At 31.8% G+C, this 18844-nt stretch overlaps 2 protein-coding genes across 6 annotated transcripts in view; both read left to right on the forward strand.

The window, feature by feature from the left end:
• Positions 1 to 824: 824 nt before the first annotated feature.
• On the forward strand, positions 825 to 5544 carry LOC139807988 (uncharacterized). Its single transcript, XM_071769546.1, has 8 exons — positions 825 to 1696; positions 2913 to 3038; positions 3208 to 3333; positions 3471 to 3596; positions 3895 to 4020; positions 4186 to 4314; positions 5249 to 5318; positions 5416 to 5544. The coding sequence occupies exons 1-8, from the start codon at positions 825 to 827 to the stop codon at positions 5452 to 5454; spliced, it is 1614 nt and encodes a 537-aa protein (XP_071625647.1). The 3' UTR covers positions 5455 to 5544.
• The window catches only part of LOC139807985 (uncharacterized), a 35497-nt gene continuing 22102 nt past the window's right edge, over positions 5450 to 18844 (forward strand). For 2 of the 5 annotated variants that reach the window (XM_071769539.1, XM_071769540.1), the window contains exons 1-4: positions 5450 to 5590; positions 5963 to 6298; positions 6673 to 7014; positions 11920 to 12261. In XM_071769539.1, coding sequence (XP_071625640.1) covers positions 6090 to 6298; positions 6673 to 7014; positions 11920 to 12261 — 893 coding nt within the window. In that variant the 5' untranslated portion in view covers positions 5450 to 5590; positions 5963 to 6089. Of the gene's footprint in view, positions 5591 to 5962; positions 6299 to 6507; positions 7015 to 11919; positions 12262 to 18844 lie in introns of those variants that run through there. The other 3 variants (XM_071769542.1, XM_071769543.1, XM_071769541.1) reach the window with 3 other exon arrangements.

Here is an 18844-nt window from a genome sequence, read left to right on the forward strand (position 1 = left end):
CAGATTTTCAGAAGTCAATTCGAAAGCATTGTAATGTTACCCTTTGAATTGTTCCATACTTTTGAATTTATCACACAGAAAAACAATTTAAATAAGTTAGTATATTTTCTTTATGCATTTTTTCCTTCTACTTCTCCTCTTACCTTAAATATTAATATAAAATAAAACATTAGTTGCTGTGTATTTGATTAAACAATTTTGATTTTTAGTCATATTTGTAGTCAAATTATGAAGATTTGCCAAACTTGACAATCTTGCGGTCCAAGTTAATTCCAAAGCGTCTGATGGGCCATTATCGTCGCGCAAATATTCTCCAAAGCAGTTAAAGGGTTAAGACAGTTTTTATTATAAATTATTTATTAGGAAAAACGGCTCTTTCAGTGATGATACTCAAAAACGTCATTGTAACGTACAAAATATCATAAGTTTTTAATTAGGAAGATACACCATTTCACGGTTAGGACAGGATTTTGGTAAAATAATAAAATTATTCGTGTAAATTTATGTACATTTCTTTCAACTGCAACTAGAACAGATCAATTACGTTAGAACAGTTTTTCTTCTTAACTTAATTTTATATCATATCGGTCGTGTTTCACTTATCTATTAATCACAAATTCAGTTTAGACATTAATGTTTGACATTAGCATTACAGAAATTCGAGATATAAAACATTCTCTCTCTATCTCTTTCTCTTCCTTCCCCCTTCTCACTTTCACTTACAAAACTTCACTTCATTACACTTCACCGACAATAAGTACATATAACATTAAGTAATACGTACACTTGTAGTATTTTAATAAGTATTATTTTTTTCTATTTTTATGGAGGAAATGCATCATCCACCGCAAATCGGACTTAACATGATGGCTGGTGTAGGTGGCGTTCCTAATCATTCAAACAACGTCAATCGCCGTAATAGAGTTCGCGTAACGTTGCACGCCATGATGTTGGAAAAACTACCGTTGCACGAGGCGGCACGTTTGGAAATGAAGTCGTTACCCAGCAAAACCCCCGTCTCCATTCTGCAGGAATTGCTCTCCCGCCGAGGCACGATACCCAAGTACGAGCTGGTGCAGATCGAGGAAGCCATTCACGAGCCTACGTTTCGATACAGAGTCACCGTCACCGACGTCGTTGATCCCATTGTTTCAGCAATGGGAACTGGCAGGTCCAAAAAAGAAGCGAAACACGCCGCCGCGAAAGCCGTGCTGGATAAATTAATTGGAGTAAATACCGAAGGTGTAGAATCTCCACTTCCAAATAGTTTGCCTGACTCACAAAATTTACAAGAATTCCAGATATATGGGGAGGAGAAAATAGTCAACAACCCAATCGGAGCCTTACAAGAAATGTGTATATCGCACCACTGGCCACTCCCGAAATACACGATGGAGGGTAAAGAAAGTTTACCTCACGAGAGACAATTCACTATTGTTTGTTCAATCCTAAAGTATCGCGAGGTTGGTCAAGGAAAAAGTAAAAAAGTCGCAAAAAGACATGCCGCTCACAAGATGTGGCAAGCTCTACACGATATGAATAATCAAGCTCTCAAGATTAATTATTGCAGACCAAGCACTTCAAGTTTAGCGGATTATAGTGTGGATCCTTCTGCAGAACGTCAAAGTCAAGATACATCTAGTTTGCCCGTTCAATCATTTAAAGAAACGGCAGAAGAAACAGGCGAACTTAATGAGTAATTATTCGTTTTGCTTATGTCATACAATACAATAATATATTAATATTTAAATATTTAATCTTTTTCAAAGTAATGATTTACAACGTTAATATTTTAAGGATGTATGGGTGACATCTCAAAGCATTACCAAAAATCTAAAAATTTAATAGATTGTTCTATTATTACGTCTAAGTATCTGTGTAAAATTTCAGCACAATTCTCTTACTGGTTTAAAAGTTATTTAATTTTTTTGTTTGCATTAATTTTTATCATATTTTGGGATTGGCTTCACCAATCTTATTCGGACTAGTCGCAATCGAAAGCTTGTATCGACATTATATTTAAAAAATGTCGTTAGATTTTTTATTACGGCTTTAGTTTCTGAGATATTTTAATCAAAAGTTTGTTGACGTATGAAATTTCTTCTTATTCTTATAATTTGATGAGGAAGTAGCATTACAAATTAAATCAAATTTTGTACATATGCTAATGAAACTATGATAAATATTCGTACAAAAGTTCATTTGGATCCACTTACTCGTTTAAAAGTTATTTACCTAAAACTGTAGCAAAATGTGGTCAGTACGCTGCATAACCCATTTTAGTCTATGAGACTTGGCAACATCGCAGTGAGGCAGTACAGATCGATGTATTGAAAGTGTAAACACTTCGAGTCAATATCGAAATTTTATCGAAATTTTTTACGATATTCAACATTTTTCGGCATTTTGATTCCGCGTTTGAAAGGTGACAGGCAGTAATGCCAACGTAGAAAATAATGCAATGTTGTCATATTTAAAGCTGGCATTAAATGGTATATTTTAGGTTTACATTTTGTTTTAAAATTATTAATTAAATATATATAACTTATTACGTTTATATTAAATATATATTTAAATTATTCGATACCTATAGTAACCGAAAATCGTCTTATAAATTATTCGTTTTTTTGTTTTTTGCAGTTGATTTCAGGGCATTTTCAAGACCAAAAGTTTCTGTCGTTGATTACGAAAAATATTAATTATAAATATTCCCTTTCTTGAAGACGTTAAAAATCATGTTATTTTACGATAGTTGAACTTCTTATGTAATATAAATTTATTTATTTTATATTTCAAACGATATAAACCTAAGAAATCTGCAGTTTTCAAATTTTAATCACTTTTTGCTGGTATTGTACAACCCAAACATCCTTAAATAATTCCGTTTCCAATTACTCCGTATTTTAATGCAGACCAAGCACTTCAATTACAATGGGTTTTGATACAAATTCTACTGCAGAATGCCAAAACCAAGAATCATCTGAGTTGCCCGTTCAATCATTTGAACAAACAAGAAAAGAAACAAGCGCACTTGATAAGTAACTATTTGTTTTGCTTATAATTATTATCTTATACTTATATTACACAATGTAATGGTATCCAACTAGTTAAATATTAATCTTTTTGCAATTATAACTTACACAACTGTGACATATTTAATAATTACTTCCTCTTATTTACTTTTAATCACAACACATTCCTACACAGACCAAGCACTTCAAGTGCAGCGGATTATAGTATGGATCCTACTGCAGAACGTCAAAGTGGAGGACTATCTGGTTTGCCAGTTCAATCACTTAAAGAAATGGCAGAAGAAACAGGCGCACTTGATAAGTAATTATTTGTTTTGCTTATATCATACAGTATAGTAATATCTTGATATTTAAATATTTACTCTTTTGCAAAAGATTAATTTACAATGTTAATATTTTAAATAATTCGATTTCTAATTGCTCCGTATTTCAATGCAGACCAAGCACTTTAAGTTCAATGGATTATAATACAAATTCCGCTGCAGAATGTCAAAGTCTGGAAATAGTTGATTTAGATCCCCAAACATGTGAACAATCGAGAAAAGGAACAAGGGCACGTGATGGGTAATTGTTTGTTTGTTTATATATAATACAATATAATGATATATCATTGAAATATTTACTCTTCTGAAAAGAATAATTTATTATAGAATAATTTAATATTTTATATAATTCCATTTCTAATTGCACCACATTTCGATTCTGACCAACTATTTCAAGTTCTATATATGGGTTATGATAAAAATTCTTCTGCAAAACATTAAAATACGGCAGAAAAATACCTTTGCTTCTGAAAAGAGTATATAAAATGCGCCAGGTATAATCACGCTCTCAAGATTAATTACACTACTTTTCTATACAGACCAAGCACTTCAAGTTTAGCGGATAATGGTATGGATCCTTCTGCAGAACGTCAAAGTCAAAATACATCTCGTTTGCCTGTACAATCATTTAAAGAAACGACAGAAAAAACAGGCACATTTAATGAGTAATTATTCGTTTTGCTTATATCATACAATATAACAATATCTTTATATTTAATTTTTTAGTTTTTTACAAGATTTACAATTTTTTACTCTTTTGCAAGAAAGTAATTTTCCAACGTTAATATTTTACATAATTTTGTTTCTAATTGCATCCTTTTTCAATGTAGACCAAGCATTTCAATTACAACGGGTTTTGATACAAATCCTACTGCAGAATGTCAAAGTCAAGAAACGATTGATTTGGATCCTCAAACATGTGAACAATCGCAAAAAGAAACAATAAGGGGATGTATTGGGTAATTATTTGTTTTGTTAATATCATACAATATAATATCTTACTCTTGAAATACTTACTCTTCTGCAAAAGGCAAATTTAATTTTATTTAAATACTTTATTTAATATTTTATTTATATATTTCTTTTCAATATTTTATTTAAAATATTAATATTTTAAATAATTCCATTACTAATTGCACCGTATTTCAATGCAAACCAAACACTTCAAGTTTAACAGATTATCATACGAATCCTTCAGCAGAACATTAAAATACTGCAGAACAATATCTTTGCTTCTGTATTGTCCGCGTTTCTTTATTTGCAAATTATTATATCAAAGGTTTTATATTTTCAAGGTTTCCATATAATTGTAAAAAAAGAAGTGATATTCGTACAAAACATACCATTTTTTAAAAAAGATAATAAAATGCGCCAGGTATAGGTACATGCTTTATAGAAAAACTTTATTTTAAAAAATTTTGACCAAATTTGGTCTTATAATTACATATTTTTTACTACGAAAATAATGATATCAAAAAATACACAACTTGTACTGTTTTTTTATTATTTAGATTCACACACAAAAGACATTTGGCGCTAAGTGTTTCTTATCATATTTACTTGGCGCAAACCTTCTGATATTATTGTTTTTGTAGCAAAAAAATACAAATGGCATTATAAGACGAAATTAGATCAAAATTTTCTCTCTTTGATAAAGATGTTGTTTGGAGCACGTATACTTGGTGCGTTTTTTTATCTTTCTTGGAAAAAGGTAAGTTTGGAGATCTTTATGTGAGATCTGGTGATTAGGTAAATTCAAACTATATATCCGTATAAACGTACATCCTAATAAATAATAATCTATGACTTTTTTTTACCTTTGTGAGAAATTCTACGAACGCTTGCTAAGGCAATCACTGTACCATATTTAATATTAAAGAATATGTATTACAGAACAGTTATGACATCGAAAAAAAGATGCAGCACGTTGTGGAATTATGTCGAAGAACTGAATTCTTTGCTGGTAAAGTGCACGACTTGTAAAAAGAAAATTAAGATATCTAGACTATCACAACGCATACCCATAATCAGAGCACACTTATTTAATGTACATGGGATAGCTCTCGATGATGACATTCTCACACTATCTGACGACTTAAAACAATATTACTCGGAGTTACCGGGATATAAGGCAAAATGTAAAAATTGTGGCAAAACATTGTCTTTTTTAACAAATACGTGATATTTACGAAAACATTTAAGAAGACATTCCATAAGAATTTTGAGTCGAGATGAGTAAGTACACATTCAAAAAATTACTAAAATACTGAAGACTATAAAATAAATATAATGATAAAACAATCAATAACTAAAGAAAATTGAGCGAATAATAGTTTTTGTCAGAGCATCTATATAATATTTATTTCAAATTTTGATCATAAATGTGCACGTATATTTGGTACGTTTTTTATCCTTCTAATTGAAAAAGATATGTTTCAAGATCTGTACGCAATATGGTAATTATTAAAATTTTAACTATATATCCGTATAAACATATACATCCTGATAAGTGAACCATGTCTCTTTATGACCTTTGTGAGATATTCTACAAACCTTTGTTGAGCCAATCACTGTACCACAATTAATATCAGACAGTCTGTATTACAGAAAGGGATCAAGAAAAAAACGCAGCAAATTGTGGAATTATTTCGAGGAATTGAAACCTTCGCTGGTGAAGTGCACGACCTGTAAAAAAGAAATTAAGGTACTTCATCTAAAAAAACGCACAAGAATAATGAGAGTACACTTATTAAATAAACATGGAATATCTCTCGATGATGACACTTTCACACTACCTGACGACTTAAAACAATATTACTCGGAGTTACCGGGATATAAGGCAAAATGTAAAAATTGTGGCAAAACATTGTCTTTTTTAACAAATACGGGATATTTACGAAAACATTTAAGAAGACATTCCATAAGAATTCTGAGTCGAAATGAGTAAGTACACATTCAAAAAATTATTAAAATACTGAAGACTATAAAATAAATATAATGATAAAACAATCAATAACTAAAGAAAATTGAGCGAATAATAGTTTTTGTCAAGGCATCCATATAATATTTATTTTCAATATTGATCATAAATGTGCACGTATATTTGGTACGCTTTTTATCCTTCTAATTGAAAAATATATATATGTTTCAAGATCTGTACGCGATCTGGTAATTATGAAAATTTCAACTATATATCCGTATAAACATACATCCTAATAAGTGGATCATGTCTCTTTATGACCTTTGTGAGATATTCTACAAACGCTTGTTGAGCCAATCACTGTACCACATTTAATATCAGACAGTTTGTATTACAGAAAGATTACGGCAAGAAGAAAACGCAGCAAGTTGTGGAATCATTTCGAGGAATTGAAACCTTCGCTGGTGAAGTGCACAACTTGTAAAAAAGAAATTAAGGTATCTTATCCAACCAATCTCACAAGAATAATGAGAGAACACTTATTAAATAAACATAGAATATCTCTCGATGATGACACTCTCACACTACCTGACGACTTAAAACAATATTACTCGGAGTTACCGGGATATAAGGCAAAATGTAAAGAATGTTGCAAAGCAGTGTCTTTCTTAACACATATGCCAAATTTACGAGAACATTTAAGAAGGAGACATTCCATAAGAATCCAGAGTCGAAATAAGTAAGTACACATTCAAAAAATTATTAAAATACTAAAGATTATAAAATAAATGTAATAACAAAACAATCAATACAGCTACAAAAAAATTCTGCGAATAAATTTTTCATCAGAGCATCCTTATTATACTTATATGCAATTCTGACCATAAATGTGCCTCTCAAATCGTAATAATAATAATTTTTTAATTATTTCGCAAATATAATTTAAATAAATTCGAAAATCGCTTATTACCACGTTTTTTTATGCATCATAAATAAAGACAATTTAGAAATTTAAATTAGATATTTATTTATATTAAATATTTATTTGTTTGAGTATTACATTAATATTACAGAAATTAGATATATAAAATGTACAATTTATACATTCTTATAGATATTTAAATTAAATATCTCTATATATTTAATAAAATCTATACAAGATAACTCTCAAATCTGTCATCTATACTGATTACGTAGATGAATAATAATTAATAAAAGTTTCTGTTAGCCAACCATCAACCTTTTTTTGTAGTATTTGAATATACGTTGTAGGTCTACAAATGTCAGCATTGTAGTGATATTTATTATTTATCTTTGGGTTATTATTATATATGTTTATAGCACCAACCTAATTTATTCTGGCATATTCTGCAATTTTCCCTGGAAACATTCCATCACTTTCGATCGTTTTAATTGATGACAGTATCTGTCTTGTTTAAACACGTACTCATATTAAGCTTCTATTTTAAATTATATGTATATTAGGAAAAACGTTTCTTTTAAGCGACGTATATAAGCAATAAATAAGTAAAACACGACGGATGTAGTATACAATCAAATTATAAAGAACGTCATTATAACGTTCAACAAAATATCATAAGTTTAATTAGGGAGATATGCCATTTTACTATCAAGACAAGATTTGGTAGTCTAATAAAATTATTTGTGTAAATTTATGTGTTCCGGTAAAAAGTTTTTTATATAAAAACATATTTAAATATACTTAATTATATGATACCAGCAGGTTACCGGAGCTTCTCGATCCCGGGCGTCTTTTTTTTTAAACTACTTTTTTTTGTGTTATTACATTTGTGTTTTAGCTAATCTTTTATCTACCAATGTATGATTCATAAACACATATTTTCAATAACTTTCCGCGTCACTCATGAGGCACTATATATTATTAACGTGTTTTTTTTAGTGATATTCCTAGTATTTTAAATTCTTTAAAAGAGTCGTACTTAGTAACTTTTCTTGTTCAGATTTTTCTAATCAATCAAATTTTAAAGAATTATATATGAAATAGAGGTAGAAAAGACTGAAGAATATAATATAATTATAGATAGCCCGATATCTAAAAAAAATTGGCGAAAGTTAGAGCAACCACGAACATTTATTAAAAAATTCAGAAATTTATAAATCGGTACCCCCTTTAACGATTCTCGCCAAATTCAAAACAACCTTCTTTTAATGATTCTTACATGTATAACTTATACAATTTTTAGGCAAAAATCAGCAACCCCTTTACTGATTCTCACCAAATTCAATACCATTTATTACTATTTTTAATGATACTCTATCCATGAAAAAATTTAGCTTGATATCTCAAAATTTTGCCATACCATATTTAATAGATGATGATAGATTTATTTAATTTCAGCTACAAAAAGCCAAGACAAAAAATGAACTTGGTTTACAATATACCTTATACACACTCATACCAACTTTTTTAACTTAACGCGTGCAACTATTAATTCATTATTCCGTACTTTTTTAAATTTCTTTTAGAAAAACTATCCCTTAAGTCCTAAACGACTAAATCCATTATTTGCACGTTAAACTCACAACCTAAACTCAAAAATATTTGAACCTAGTCCGCTTCAGCAGTAGGCCAAGAAACGGACATTATTCACCTATACACACACACACATACATACCTTCATACAACAACGCGCAACAACCAATATTAATATTCCATATATTTCTAAATTCTTCTCAAATCTCCTTTAATTCAGGAAGAACCAATTATCTCGCTTTATCTCTAAAATATTTCTTGCATCCTAAAACTTATAAAACGTGCATTTTAATGCATTCTCTCTATAAACCTTATACTCCAGAACCTATCATATACCTTAAACTCATATCTTCCATAACTTCTGCGTGCAAAACTCAAAGCCTAATCTTAAAACTACAAAACATAATTCTCTCTCTTTTTCTTTATCCCTACCTCTACCTTAATATTACAACCATTTTCCTATTTTTCAACCACATTTTGACATATTAATAATTCTTTACCTTTACCTTAAAAATATTAACACAACTCTCTTATCTTACAATACTCAATTTAACTATAAAACCCTTACACTCAAATATTTACATACACCTACATATAATAAACTCGACTAATAACAAATCTTCTGCTTCCTAACTAATACTTTCCTATGTCCCCCTACCGAACTCATCACACCTTCCTGTATGCCCCTCCCTTTTCTTCTTTTTTTTCTCTTCCAATATATTATCTTCCTAATCTTAATTTTCCTGATCTTTTGAGTTCATTCCTAATTTAATTAAAAAAAAAAAAACTTAAATCGCTCCATTCCTCTTCCTTATGCCAAATTCCTCAGTACTGCTCCTCTCCTTTCCTACTAAATTGTCTCCCAGCTCTTCTTCCCTCGTTCCCTCCGAAGCAACATTTATTTCCTCAGCGCGCGCGCGTTCTCTGGTTATCTTCCCGTACCTCCTATCTGCCGTTGCATAACCAATATACCTATATTCGCATCCGTGCCATCCAAAGATTTTAATATTTCCAGAAAACTGCTGCGTCTTTTCTTAAACTATAACGTTCATACCTCTTATTTTTCCTCTCTCCTTCCACATTTCCTTCTTCTTCTTCCTCTCCTCTTCTCACCAAGCCTTGTGTCCTCGTTTACTCTCTTTTCTATTTCAATCTTCTTTTACCTTTCCTTTCCTTCAACGCCGATAAGTTTCGCCAATCCTTGTTCCAGGATTACGCCAATCGCTTTCCTTCACCTTTCTTCTATTCATCTTCTCTCTTCTTCATCATTGGCTTAACCCTTCCTCAGTTACTTATCTTCTTTTACTTCCCTTTCCTAGAACACCTCTGAACCCGCTAATCCTTGTGTCCTAGCTTTATTTTACCTTTTTTCTTTTTATTTCCATTAACCCGCCGGAACTCGAGAGTTTTTACAACTACTTTTTTCTTCTTTCTTCTTCACCTTCAATCCTCTCTTGTTTTGTATAACCTCTTCTATAACAGCGGCCTTTTGTCCTCTCCTGTTTTCTTCCCTTTTACTCTTCTTCCTCTTCTTATTCTTGATCCTATACTTCCCAATCTAAAATTTATCTGTGTTCTGAGTTCAACCTGTCATCCCTTTAACTATTTTCTTAACCTATGCTTAATTTACGACTAAATTAAGGCTCCTTAGCTAATCCCTTATCATACAATCTTCTTTACAACTATCGATTGAAACCTTCCCTACTTTACCTACATTACCTTTACCGTCTTTACCGCCTAACTGACTCGTCACCATAACCTCATCCTACCACGTTCTCCAAACACTTCTATACTAGTTTTTTCTACTTGCATCCTACTATTTCCCTTCATTCTCATCGCATCCCCTACTTACACCCTATCTTTTCATTATCCCTACTTGTCACCCAAGCAGCATTTTTCGGTTAAGCACTTTCCGACTAAGGACTACTTTTCTACTAATCACAGCGTTGTAAACAGTCCAAGAAAGTTATAAAATATAATCTATAATTACTAACGTCTTTGGACGTTGTCTTAACGTTAAAATTACGACGTGCTTTTTTTATCACTTTCCCAACGTCTTTTGAAACAGTTAAATCCTATTACCCGACGTTAAGATATTTAACGTTCGTCTGACGTTATACTCTGCACTACACATTTCGAGCGACTTCAATACGTAATTCCCAACGTAAACCAACGTTTTGTTATCAAACGTTGTAAAACGCTAACGTTGTGAAACGTCGCCTGTGGTCATTTCTGACTGACGTTGTGGAACGCTGACTTCGCCATTTTCATTCCTCAAAGAGAAAGGCAAATAATCCGCCATTTTCCAGTATCTTTAAATTTATATTTTTTAACGCACTTTATTAACAATTTAAAGCATTTATGTAATATCTGTTGTTAAAGTTTTGACAACATGTTTATCTTAAAAGTAATTTTGATAAAAAAAAATTAAAATCTATATTTTGAAAATTTTAGTTATTTAATAGAATATTTAGTAAATTGGAATATTTTAGAAGGGATTCGTCTAATTTTGACCTATCATTTCCACATTTATCAATAAAGTGGGTTACGTTATAAATTTTCAGTGCTGGGTTCGTGTATTTATGGCAAAATTACAATAGTATCAAAGCCTGCGCAAACTAATTTTTCCTCTAAAGCCATTTTATTTGTGCCAAATTGATAAGTACGTATTATGATACATTTATTACACCAATGCCGTCATATGGTTTGAATGGAAGCACGAAAATTACACCTAAAATGTACGTTGTGAAAAAATAACCTCAGGTCTAGCAGAGTGTACAAAATCAAAGTTTACAAAAATTACTTATACCAACGTTGAAACTGGTGGAAAAAATGTAACCTCAATTTAACTTATATAAGTCGGATCCCAACGTTGGTACAACCTAAATTTGATTCCCCAAATTAGTGCAAAAGAGAGTTGAAACGACGTAACGAAAACGTTGGATACCAACGTTAAGTGTGTTTATCTTAACGTCGGGCGGACGTCAAAATGCTGTTTGGGCACATACTAATCTTTAAACCCAGAAACAAAGCTAAAATCGCACAACGCACTTTCACCGCTACCATTCACACACGCGCCATCTAACCAAGTCCTATACCATATTTAATATTAAACAATATGTATTACAGAACGGTTATGACATCGAAAAGAAAATGGAGCACGTTGTGGAATTATTTTGAAGAACTGAATTCTTTGCTGGTAAAGTGTACAACCTGTAAAAAAAAAATTAAGATATATGGAATAACAAACCGCATAAAAACAATGAGAGTACACTTATTGAAAAAACATGGAATATCTCTCGATGATGACACTCTCACACTACCTGACGACTTAAAACAATATTTATCGGAGTTACCGGAATATAAGGCAAAATGTAAAAATTGTAGCAAAACAATGTGTTTTTTAACACATACGGGACATTTACGAGATCATTTAAGGAGACATTCCATAAAAATCCAGAGTCGAAATAAGTAAGTACACATTCAAAAAATTATTAAAATGCTAAAGATTATAGAATAAATGTGATCGTAAAACAATCAATAACTAAAGAAAATTGAGCGAATAATATAGTTTTTGTCAGGGCATCCATATAATATTTACTTACAATTTTGATCATAAATGTGCACGTATACATTTGGTACGTTTTTTATCCTTCTAATTGAAAAAGATATGTTTTAAAATCTGTACGCAATCTGGTAATTATGAAAATTTTAACTATATATCCGCATAAACATACATCCTAATAAGTGGACCATGCCTTTTTATGATTTTTGTGAGATATTCTACAATCGCTTGTTGAGACAATCACTGTACCACATTTAATATTAGACAGTCTGTATTACAGAAAGGTTACGGCATCGAAAAAAAAACGCAGCAAGTTGTGGAATTATTTTGAGGAATTGAAACCTTTGCTGGTGAAGTGCATGACCTGTAAAAAAGAAATTGAGTTATTTCATCCACAAACTCGCACAACAATAATGAGAGCCCACTTATTTAATGTACATGGAATATCTCTCGATGATGATACTTCCACACTACCTGACCACTTAAAACAATATTACTCGCAGTTACCGGGATATAAACACGGAGAAAATTGTTACGGTTGTTACAACAATGTTCTCTATGATTAAAAGAGAAATGTATGTGAATTCAAATTAAATTGATATTACATTGAATGTAGCTGTTAAGATATGCCCATTTATACAGTTGTCATAACCGTAGTTCTTACGATACGTAACATTCGGTTATAATACCCTCGTATATGGTTGCCTCAACCAAAGGATTATTGCTATCCCTCTTATGTGGTCTGCAGTACAACTATTATGGTTGAGAGATCCATAAGATATAGCTGCACGGTACAGCACTGAATCACTGCATGATTGAGAGTTTAGTTCCATTGCGCGCGCAAAAGAATTTCTGCATAGAATAAATTGGATTTGATAAGGATGTTTTAACTTTAAGGCCTATCTACATAAGACGCAGAACGCGAGTCGCAAGCACACACACAGTCTACATGTCAATCTAACCTCTTTGTGTATAGAGGTTAGATTGACATGTAGACTGTGCGTGTGTCTTGCGACTCGCGTTCTGCGTCTTATGTAGATAGGCCTTTATAAATAAACTTTTTTCATAAATATATTTACGAACACAAAATTTTGTAATGAGCCGACACTGGTTTCTGACATTCACCCGACATTATAAGAAATATTATATCATATATCCAATTCAAAATTTTATAACTCTTTTTAAACTGAATTTGTTTCTTAAGATGATTTTTGAAAAATTATATATTTGCGCTGGTTGCCATATGTAGACTATATATAACACTAACATTAAATTAAGAAGTGGTCTACCACGTAAGGCAGTTGGCTCACGATCCAGAGGTCCCGAGTTCGAATCCCACCAAGGTAGGTGTGTTTTTATATGTGTTTTTAAATACGAGAAAATATTTATAATCATAGACTGCATCTTAAGAAACAAATTTAGTTAAAAAATAGTAATAAAATTTCAAAATAAATAATTTTTTTTTTGTCGGGTGAATATTTGTTCATTATGGTTGTAACATCCATATATTATGGTTGCAACATCCATATAGTAGCTACCTTCACTAAGGTTAGGGCAACCATATGGAAACCATAGGTCACTTCCAGAGTACTATGGTTTCCATAACCCTTTTGTATGGATGGGCGAAAATTAACAGCATTATTCTGTTGTAGCAACCGTAACTTTTTCTCCGTGAAGCAAAATGTAAAGATTGTGGCAAAACAATGTCTTTTTTAAGACATACGGGATATTTACGAGTACATATAAAAAGACATTCCATAAAAATCTTTCTTGGAAAAAGGTAAGTTTGGATATTTATGTGCGAGATCCGGTAGTTAGGTAAATTCAAACTATATATCCGTATAAACGTACATCTTAATAAATAAACTATATCTCTTTTTTATCTTTGTGAGAAACCTCCACCACATTATTCCATCCCCCCGACCTTTTCTCCACCAAAAATCACCTCCTACTCGCCCCTCTTAACTCCGGGCCAACCGCTCGCTCCGCTCGCCGAACCGCAACCTATTATAAATATAGTATAGATTATATAACATTTTATATAGTATATGTTCATATATGTTTTTTTTTCTTGTATAATCTCTGCAATTTGTATGTACAAGAAGAATTATAAGAAAAAGAATTAGAAAATAATTAAAAGGATGGATGAACTTCCGAAAACCTCTCACGCCCAATTTACGTATTATTTGGTGGAAATATTTCAAATGGCCTCCAAATAAATACCCTTAAATGGATTTTTATCGAGAAAAATAAAGGCATAAAATGTTCAAATAAAGTATATGTATAGTCAAACACAATTTAAAACCTTTTCAAAATTAATTTTAGATATCAAAGAAGTATATTCTGGTTGAAGACGTAATAAATCTATTAAAAATTAAAAATTTAACCCTTTTTTTTATTTTTATTTAATTATTTTTAATTTTTATAAAATTATGATTTAGTATGTGATAGACTCATTACAACTTTCCACTCGAAACGAGGTCCACTCCATATCGCCCACTAGAAAAGTGCCACATGGATTTACAACTTTTCACGCGTGGAAAATTCACGTACCTATGTACTTTGCAAGGCACACTATGCGTCTAGTTCAATGGTAGTGGAGCCCCCCGCAGGGGGGCGGAACCTACTGCATCCACGCATGCACTTTTCCACCCACACAACACCATTGGTTATCTTTTTTTTAATGTTATTCTCAATTCATAAAGTAAGATATAATTTATTTTTATTACAAGAACATGAAGACGTTAATTTTGTCGAAAAATTAAATTTTTTGTTTTAGAAACTAAGCATTTGCGGAAGTTAACACTGTAGGTTTTGACTGCATTTAGTGAGTACTATATATCTGTGAAATTTTATCAAAATCGGGAGGTATTCGGAAGTTTATCCAAAAGAATAATTTTCGCATTGTTTTTTATTGTTCTTGCATTGTTCATTTATTTGCCTATATATAATCATATATAATCATACATAAATGTAATGATTGTATATAAAATACAATTATATATAATTATATATGAAAATTAACAAAAGTTTCGCTCGACAAAGCAACAGCTAAATAATTTCAAACGGCCAATTTCGAGCTATTACTAGATGTTAGAAAAATATTCAATACATTCAATAATAGTATACAGACTTGTTTACGTTTCGTGCCTTACTTGGCCTTCTTCAGAACAATAAAAAAATTATAAAGAAAAACGCATTATAATATATCGCATTATTCTACGAACAAAACGGATCAATTCGATCCAACGCCACAATTCACATTAATTCGGTCTCACCCAAGTAATTGGACAATTAGTCGTATTGAAGTCAGAAATATATTGCCAAATATTCGTCAATTCGTCTACACGCAGAATCGGTCGTTTTCTTCGCTGCATGACACTTATGCGTCCATGAAACCCGTATAGATGTGAGATCCTTTGTCGCCAGACCTTAGTGGCAACTATATCAAAGTTAGAACTTACATAAGATCAAAACGAAAATTAGATTAAAACGAGTTTAGCGTTATAAACGGACTCACATAAGCGGTCAATGAAACAAAGAACTAGGATGAATTCCTTTCATCGTCTCACAAAGCGTGTGTTCGTCGCGAAGGATATAACAGACGACTGAGACAATACCCGCATCGCAAGGGCACAGTAAACAATGATCATTGTTATTAACAAAACAGATGAATTAAGATAACCGATTCAAGATATCAAAATCGGCATCGTTTAGTAGTTCCGTGTCCTTATTTAAATTTATACCATTAGTTTGCTCTTTAATATGTATCATTTCTGCGGTTAATCTTTTTTTGTAATTATGCTCAATTTCTAAGATGCGTGCATTTTCCCAGTCAAATGAATGATTGAATTTTGTGGTATGTTCTGAGACAACGGAATGTTTGGACTCGTCTAATCTTATATTGCTTTTATGTTCCTTTAATCTGCTTTGTAATTGCCTCTTAGTTTGACCGACGTAAGAGGCATCACAATTTTTACAACAGATTTTGTAAATTACGGAAAAATGGGCGTTCTTATCCTTATGGACCTTAATGATGCTACTAAGATTGTTAAGAGTGCGGTATTCCACCAAATTTTCAGTTTTATCGACTGCTGAGGCGATGATTTCGGAAGTATGTTTTAAATACGGCATAACAATAAAACTTTTTGTTTGCTGTGCACATTCGGAATCATTACCCGTATTATTATTCTTTATGGACTGAAGTTTTCTCAGTCTTTTGTTAATATGCAAGAATATTAGATCGATGGGATATCCGTTTCCAAGCAATTGATGACAAAATTTAAATTTTTATTATAAAACTGGGATGTGATAACATGATTGCTTTGTCCACTAGGCTATAGATTGTTCCTATTTTGTGTTGGATAGGATGATTCGAAAAGAAGGACAATAATAGCCTACCAGAAAAAGTTTCTTTGTGGAACTAATCTGTTATAATCGTGTCTCCCCTTACAATCAACATCAAATCCAGAAAGCTAAGACGGCCATTATTTTCGTACTCTATTGTAAAATTAAGTCTATCATGATAACGGTTAAAGTGATCCAGAACATCCTGAACGTTGTCTTTAGGAATCTTCATAATAATGTCATCCACTATAGCGCTTGTAAAACGACGACGATAGATGGATGTCCAATGCGCCCAAAACCCTTTTCTCCAAATCCTCCATAACAATGTCGGCCACTGTCGGGGATAAAGGGGAGCCCATTGGAGATCCAAATGTTTGCTTATAGGTGACACCGTTAAACGTGAAAAAGGTGGAAGCCAGTACAAATTTGACTGCAGTAATAAATTCAGCACGAGATAAACTTGTTTTTGTTTTTATAAACTTCCATCTCTTTTTTAAATCCTCCACGACCAACTCAGATGGAACATTCGTAAACAATGATACCGCGTCCAATGAGATCAGAATCTCCGACTTCTGCACTTTTATTTTCGATAGGTCAGTACACAATTCAAAACTGTTGTTGACGTGGCTTTTTGGTTTTGGTAAACTTTCAGCTAAAATTTTTTGCAGAAAAGCTGCTAAATTATACAGAGCCGTGTTGACAGATGAGACTATTATTCTAAAGGGAACGTTCTTTTTGTGAATCTTTGGAAGACCATAAGCCTTTCATGGACGCATAAGTGTCATGCAACGAAGGAAACGACCGATTCTGCGTGTAGATTGACGAATATTTGACAATATATTTCTGACTTCAACATGACTAATTGTCCAATTACTTGGGTGAGATCGAATTAATCTGAATTGTGGCGTTGGATCGAATTGATTTGTTTTGTTTGTAGAATAATGCTATATATTATAATGCGTTTTTCTTTATAATTTTTTTATTGTTCTGAAGAAGGCCAAGTAAGGCACGAAACGTAAACAAGTCTGTATACTATTATTGAATGTATTAAATATTTTTCTAACATCTGGTAATAGCTCGAAATTGGCCGTTTAAAATTATTTAATTATATATGAGCAAATTTTTCACATTTGCTTAGACTTTATTTTTTTGTAAAAAAAACATTATCTTTTTAATTATTTTCTAATTTTTTTTTTAATTATTTTTCTTGTACATACAAACAGAAATTATACAAGAGAAAAAAACGTAGTATGGACATATATGGACATATTTTATATAATATTTTATACAGGGGAAGCCCTGCAGCGCGGATGTGTTAAGGTTTAGCAAGAAGAAAGACAGTTAAAAATTGGAAACTTTTTTTATCTAATAATCCTCTCGAAGTAATCAACTTAAAAAAGTGTGCAAGTAGAAACTTGCACATTGCTTCCTCATAGTTTTTTAGTGTGCAAGTAGAAACTTGCACATTGCTTTCTCATAGTTTTTAAATGTGCAAGTAGAAACTTGTACATTGCTTCCTTATAGTTTTTAAGTGAGAAAGTAGAAACTTGCACATTGCTTCCTCATAGTTCTTAAGTGAGCAAGTAGAAACTTGTGTGCACATTGCTTTCTTATAGTTTTTAAGTGTGCAAGTAGAAACCTGCACATTGATTTCTCTATGAGGAAGCCTGTTTTTGTATGCATAATTATTAGTAGATATTTATTAATTTGGCTTCCTCATAGAGGAAACAATGCAGGTTTCTACTTGCACACTTAAAAACTATAAGGAAGCAATGTGCGAGTTTCTACTTGCTCACTTAAAAACTATAAGGAAGCAATGTGCAAGTTTCTACTTGCTCACTTAAAAACTATAAGGAAGCAATGTACACAAGTTTCTACTTGCACATTTAAAAACTATGAGAAAGCAATGTGCAAGTTTCTACTTGCACACTAAAAAACTATGAGGAAGCAATGTGCAAGTTTCTACTTGCACACTTAAAAATTATGAGGAAGCAATGTGCAAGTTTCTACTTGCACACTTTTTTTTATGGATAGAGTATCATTAAAGATAGATTGGTGTTGAATTTGGTGTTGAATTTACTCTAAGTTATTTGATGGATAGCCGATCCTCAAAACCGATCCTCAATAAATTTAAATTCGACG

This window comes from Temnothorax longispinosus, chromosome 2 (assembly GCF_030848805.1).
Source record: "Temnothorax longispinosus isolate EJ_2023e chromosome 2, Tlon_JGU_v1, whole genome shotgun sequence".
In the NCBI taxonomy this organism is placed as follows: Eukaryota; Metazoa; Arthropoda; class Insecta; order Hymenoptera; family Formicidae; genus Temnothorax; species Temnothorax longispinosus.